Here is a 6,000-nt window from a genome sequence, read left to right on the forward strand (position 1 = left end):
GTGTCAGAAGCCTGGCGGGGGAATGGCTGGGAGTCCCAGCTGGGAGGCAGGGTTGTGATCGCCGCTAATCCCGCATTCCTTTGTTTTGTTTTTTTGGCTCAGGTGTCCGGTATTTTTTGGGAGACCATCTGGCGACCCTAGTGCTCCGGTGTGGCACTCCAGCAGCGATTTAAAGGGACCACGGCTTGGAGCACTGCCACTGCTACTCCTTTAAATCGCCAGGCTCCAGGGCAGTTGGCCTTTTGCCCTCTTCCCCTGCCCCATCGGTGGGCCTAGTTTCTACCAATTTGTTTGTGAACTGCACAGTTCTCAAGTCTCATGAACTGTCTTTTCTTTACCATACTTTACCCATTTTAAAACCGTGTATATATGTACATTGCTTTATAACTTAGGAAGGCCCCAGTTGTCTTTCAAGAACCATGTAGGCTTGTGACCTGAGTCTCTTTCCCTGATGTTATACATTCCTACTGTTAGAAGCTTCAGGGGGTAGCTGAGTTAGTTTGTACAGGATAAATTTAAAAAAAAACAACAAATAGTCTGGTAGCACTGTTTTGTTAGTCTTTAAAGTGCTGCCAGACTATCTGTTGTTTTTTTAAGTTTATTCCTACTATTATTTGTCTACAGCCAGCATTCAGAGGTGGGCACCAAAAAGTGACTGTGATTGGAGTCCCTAGCACTACCACAATACAAAGAAATTTACTGAATGCCCATGAGCATTTAGGACCTGCATATCAGATGTACTGTAGAGGAAGGAAAAGGGAATACGGGAATTTGTGTGCAGCCATCTTGGTCTTGTTAACAAGAGAGCAAGAGTCAGGCTAAGTCTGTGGCCTGACAACGCGAGATCTGTAATTAGACGCTGCCTTTGCCTCTCTCCTCCATACGGAGATAAGGATAGAACGCTGACTCTGGCAGGGACCTTGAGATAAGGAGCATCTGGGTGGAACTAAAATAACGGTTAGCCATTGGTGTTTGTAATGGGAAGGAGACTAATTGTTATTGTTATTATATCTAATGGACAGTATATAAACTGCTTCATAATTGCTTGTATTCGAAGATCTGCCTCGGTGGGGGAGGAGCTTCCCCCCCCCCCCCCCCCCGTTCAAACCAGTTTTTCCCTTGCTGCAGCTCGTAATAAAACTACCTCTGGCTCCTTGTTGCTTACAAACGCAGAGTGAGGACAATGTTTTCTTCCACAGTACAAAAGAGAGGACAATTGTTAAATATGTTAATATTTTTAAATGAGTGGCAGTTTCTTCTACTAATCCTCAAAGTGTAAGACAAAAGAAATACAAACCCCGATTCATGTCTGATTGTAAAGAGTCTTTCTTGCTTTTAAGAATATTTAAGAATCTCTTCCTTCCTCATTCTTTCACCTGATATCACTGTGGTAAAGAAAGATTATATCATTACATTCAGACTCAACATCATAGATATATTAAAACTATAATTTCATTGTGCTTAAAAATGTGTTGTAAAACAGTATAATAAAACTTTTTCCTCCATATGGATGAAAGGTGCATGCACAGGACATTTTGACATTTAATATCTCAGCCTTGTGCTAATTGCCAGTATAGTAAACCTTCAAAATACGAGAACAGATCCTTCCCGTAATTAGATCAAGTCAGACATACTACTATACCTAGTTATTTGGCAGAAGAACAATATCATGGATATTTCCACTTCCCACAAAATAGTAAAGACACTTTGAGTAAATATTTCATATTCGTTCAAATACTGCACCAGCATTTCAGTGTGTCCTCTCCATTTTCTTCAGCATAATGAACATCAATTTCTACTTCTCTTTTAAGGAATTATTTACTACTGGTGACTAAAGGAAACTTTACTTTTATGTTTTAAACAACACCCAATTAAAAAGCCAATTACTTTAACAAAGTAAATTTATGCTTTGCTTACCTGCTTATCTATTACCAAGAGTGTTTGCTTCACTAACATTTAAATGGCTTTTAAAAAGCAAAAGTGAAACTCGAAACCTAGGTTCAGTTCGTCATGACGACAAGCTGCTTCCTGATTATGTTTAATAGATCAATCCTGTTTCATGTTGTTTGTTGTGCTATTTACAATATACAATGTTTTCTAAACCAGATTAATTTTCTGAAATAATGGAAATTTACCAAGCTAGAACAGAGTATGAAGATAAGTTCCAAAAATGCCCTTCAAAATGGCTAAATGTAGGTTAACCAGAGGGCATTTTATTTTGTACTTTACCCACCTCTACCAAAAATGTATTTCCCCTCTTTTCAATGTTAAATTTCAAGTTATGACATGATCTGAATAACTCCTTGCTTCTGATTATGGAATGATGTACTGGAAAGGGTTTTAAGGCTGGGAGGGATCCTCTGTTAAAATCCCGCCATTAAACTGAAAAGATGATCGTGAAGATTTCCTTGCCTGCCTCTGAATTTCAGATCCCATCTGACTACTGAGAAATCCTCTCTGACAAAAATGTATTAGCTATTAAAATTATATCTGAAGAGCATTGTCTAAGGAAACCATCAATATGCACCACATGCAAGTGGTATTCTTAAAAGGTCTCCACTACCTTCACCGTAAGAATAGGTACTCTAGTTCTTGGAACTAAACAGTAAGTTGCCAAGCAGAAGAGTGAAAAAAGTTCTCACAGAAGTTCTACACTTACTTCTACGGCAATTCTGTGCCAGTGTGCAATGCAGAATTCTGCAGAAATTAAAGTTGTGTATGCAGAATTTCCTTTCCCCTGCAGAAATGGGCCACAGTGCTTCTGGCCACAATTAGGAGCTGCTGGACCAACAGATCTCAGTTCACACATAAAAGACTCTGCTGGCTAGGTGGGGGAGTGAGTTAGAGCAGTGTTTCTTAAACTATGTTCTGCAGAACACTGGTATTCCGTGAACAACATGCAGGTGTGCCATGACCTCTTTTTTGTTTTTGTCTTTTTTTGTCTGACAATTTTTTTAAATAAAATTTTCATAGGTGTTCCGCATAAAAAAATATTATTGTTTGGTGTTCCATGGTCTCAAAAAGTTTAAGAAACACTGAGTTAGAACAGTGTTTCTCAACCAGTGGTATGAATATCCTTAAGGGTACTTTGGATAAGTCTGAGGGGTACATCAACACAACTGGGCTACGTCTACACTGGCCCCTTTTCCGGAAGGGGCATGTAAATTTCACTAGTCGTCGTAGGGAAATCCGCGGGGGATTTAAATATCAAGGATCTGTCCCAGGATATCATTGCATATGTTCAGATTGTATCATATATCATATGCACAAAAAGAAAGAGTTATGGTCATGACAACCTCAGCTTTGGTATTTGCTGAATTCTGAGTACTTCACATTACTACCTCTATATTATTTGTGACCATTTTTCAAAGTAGGAATAAGAGCCTCCGGAAGAGGGCACTTTTTCCGGAGGATCGGGGCCAGTCTAGACGCTCTTTTCCGGCTTTTTTAAAAGCCGGAAAAAAGCGGCAGACATTTTTATTTAAATGCCGCGGGGGATATTTAAATCCCCCGCGGATTTCCCTACGACGACTAGTGAAATTTACATGCCCCTTCCGGAAAAGGGGCCAGTGTAGACGTAGCCCTGGGCTGTGTCTAGACTGCATCCCTTTTCCATAAAAGGGATGCAAATTAGACACATCGCAATTGCAAATGAAGCGGGGATTTAAATCCCCCCCACTTAAAAAAAGGAATAAGGGATCTTTCGGAAAAAGGCTTTATTTTCTGAAAGATCCCCATCTAAACTGGCGCTTTTTTCTGGCAAAGTTCCAAGCCGGAAAAAAGCGGCAGCCATGTTTATGCAAATGAAGTGGGGGGGATTTAAATCACTTAAAAAAAGGAATAAGGGATCTTTCGGAAAAAGGCTTTATTTTCCGAAAGATCCCCATCTAGACTGGCACTTTTTTCTGGCAAAGTTCCAAGCCGGAAAAAAGCGGCAGCCATGTTTATGCAAATGAAGTGGGGGGGATTTAAATCCCCGCTTCATTTGCAATTGCGATGTGTCTAATTTGCATCCCTTTTACGGAAAAGGGATGCAGTCTAAACACAGCCCTGAAAATTGGAGAAAACTGCTAATTTACTTTTTACAGCATTTTATTGTTTTTGTACTTTTTACCCCTAAAATTTCATCGCCAGCCCGGCTACAATTAAGATGTTTAAACAAATGTGTTGCAATGGTAGAAAAAAATTGTGTCTCTGAAAACTGTAGCTACTGGGGGTACTTTTTTTAAAAAAAGGGGTACTTTATAAATAAAAGGTTGAGAAACAGAGTTAGGAAGTTCCTGGCAGCTGCAGTTCCTAGTATGTCCCAGGGAAGGAGCCAGTGGCACACAGAAAAACTCATGCAAGCCTACTACAACCAAGCATCAGACAGTTTCTCTCTCTGAACCCCTGGGCTCCAAGGGGAGGGAAGAAGAGGGTGTCTAGACCTGAGTCTAGAGGGTAGTGGGTATCTGGGAAAGGGAGGTCCCACAGCTGGGCTCTGGAGGAAGGGAAGGGGGTGCACGTATCTGGGCAAGGGGGGCCTGAAGATGTGCTTGGGAGGAAAGCATGCAGGTATCTGGACTGGAAGCAGCGTCGGATTTAGGGCAGGGCGAGCGGGGCGGCTGCCCCGGGCCCCGCGCTTCCTGAGGCCCCGCGCATGCGTCTTGGCACCACGGCGTATGCGCTGTGTCAAAGGGGGGGCCCCCCGCGAAATTTTGCTACCCGGGGCCCCGCGGCACTCTCATCCGCCCCTGACTGGAAGTGCCCCATGGCTGGGCTTTGGAGGGGAAGGGTGCAGATATCTGGGACAGGAGAGCCCCACCACCTGGAGGGAGGAAGATTTGCTAGATTGGCAGAGGAGCACCATATCTGGGCTCAGGAGGGCAGGGGTTGTGAGTATCTGGCCTTCAGCTGGGCTCTCAGGGGGAAGAAAGGAGGCAAAAGAAGAGACCACCTACAAGTTTCAATTTTACAAAGGAAATTTCACTGCAATGTTATAGTTAACGTCTGAGCTGACAGTTGTTGTAAAAAATACCTAAGTGGCAGAAAGTACAAGTCACACAGCAAAAAAGTGGCAGGTGACAGCAGAGTGCAAGAAAGAGCAAAGAAATAATTCCCATGGAGAAAAAGGATGAACTATCACTAAAATACCTCTTGAGAGCACTGCGATAGACATGTAGTTAGTGTAGGAAGAAAGCACACATGGCAGATGAAATGGAGTGGAACCAGTAGAGACATGCAGTGAATGTAAATGAACGGTTTTTTCGAACATGTCTGAAAAAAGCAAGGAATCAAAATCATAACCCAAGGGATACGTGAAGCATTTCATGGTATTGTGTGTCCAAATATGGCATGCCATACATGTCTGTACTGTTAGTGAAACCCTATTAAATTTAAAATCAAGTCGCGGTACAGGTGACAAAACAATGAAGTCACTCAGAAACTTAAAAATAAGCACATATTTAAGTGCTTTGCTGAACCAGAACCATGCTGTTTTGAAAACAATGAGTAATCTGTAGCTCTTGTGGGTACCTCTACATTACAGGAAAAAGTCAAATTAAGATATGCAACTTCAGCTATGCTAAGGCTACGTCTACACTGGCAAGATTAGCGGCTGCTTTTGAGCAAAAACTTGCCACCAGTCTACACTGGCCGCGAGTTCTTGTGCAAGAACACTGACGTTCTAATGTAAGAAATCAGTGCTTCTTGCGCAAGAACTATGACGCTCCCACTCAGGAATAAACCCTCTTGCGCAAGTGTTCTTCCACAAAAGGCCAGTGTAGACAGGCAACATGAATTTCTTGCGCAAGAAAGTCCGATGGCTAAAATGGCCATCGGAGCTTTCTTGCACAAGAGAGCGTCTACACTGGCACGGATGCTTTTGCGCAAAAGCACATCTCTTGCACAAAAGCATATGCCAGTGTAGACATTCTCTTGCGCAAATGCTTTAATGCAAAAACTCTTGCGTTAAAAGTATTTGCGTAAAATCTTGCCAATGTAGACATAGCCTAATTGTGT

The 6,000-nt window shown here is 42.2% G+C and overlaps 1 protein-coding gene across 3 annotated transcripts in view; it reads right to left on the bottom strand.

Annotated features, from left to right (window-relative positions):
• Window positions 1–3,122, bottom strand: part of LOC102453956 (uncharacterized) — a 51,949-nt gene extending 48,827 nt beyond the window's left edge. For 2 of the 3 annotated variants that reach the window (XM_006114383.5, XM_075940277.2), the window contains exons 1-2: window positions 1,918–3,119; window positions 1,298–1,385 (exon numbers count right to left, since the gene is read on the bottom strand). In XM_006114383.5, the coding sequence (XP_006114445.3) occupies window positions 1,298–1,307 (10 nt within the window). In that variant the 5' untranslated portion in view covers window positions 1,308–1,385; window positions 1,918–3,119. Of the gene's footprint in view, window positions 1–1,297; window positions 1,386–1,917 lie in introns of all 3 variants that reach the window. The other variant, XM_075940268.2, reaches the window with a different exon arrangement.
• Window positions 3,123–6,000: the final 2,878 nt, after the last annotated feature.

The sequence above is a fragment of the Pelodiscus sinensis genome, chromosome 1 (assembly GCF_052426305.1).
Source record: "Pelodiscus sinensis isolate ZL-2025 chromosome 1, ASM5242630v1, whole genome shotgun sequence".
In the NCBI taxonomy this organism is placed as follows: Eukaryota; Metazoa; Chordata; order Testudines; family Trionychidae; genus Pelodiscus; species Pelodiscus sinensis.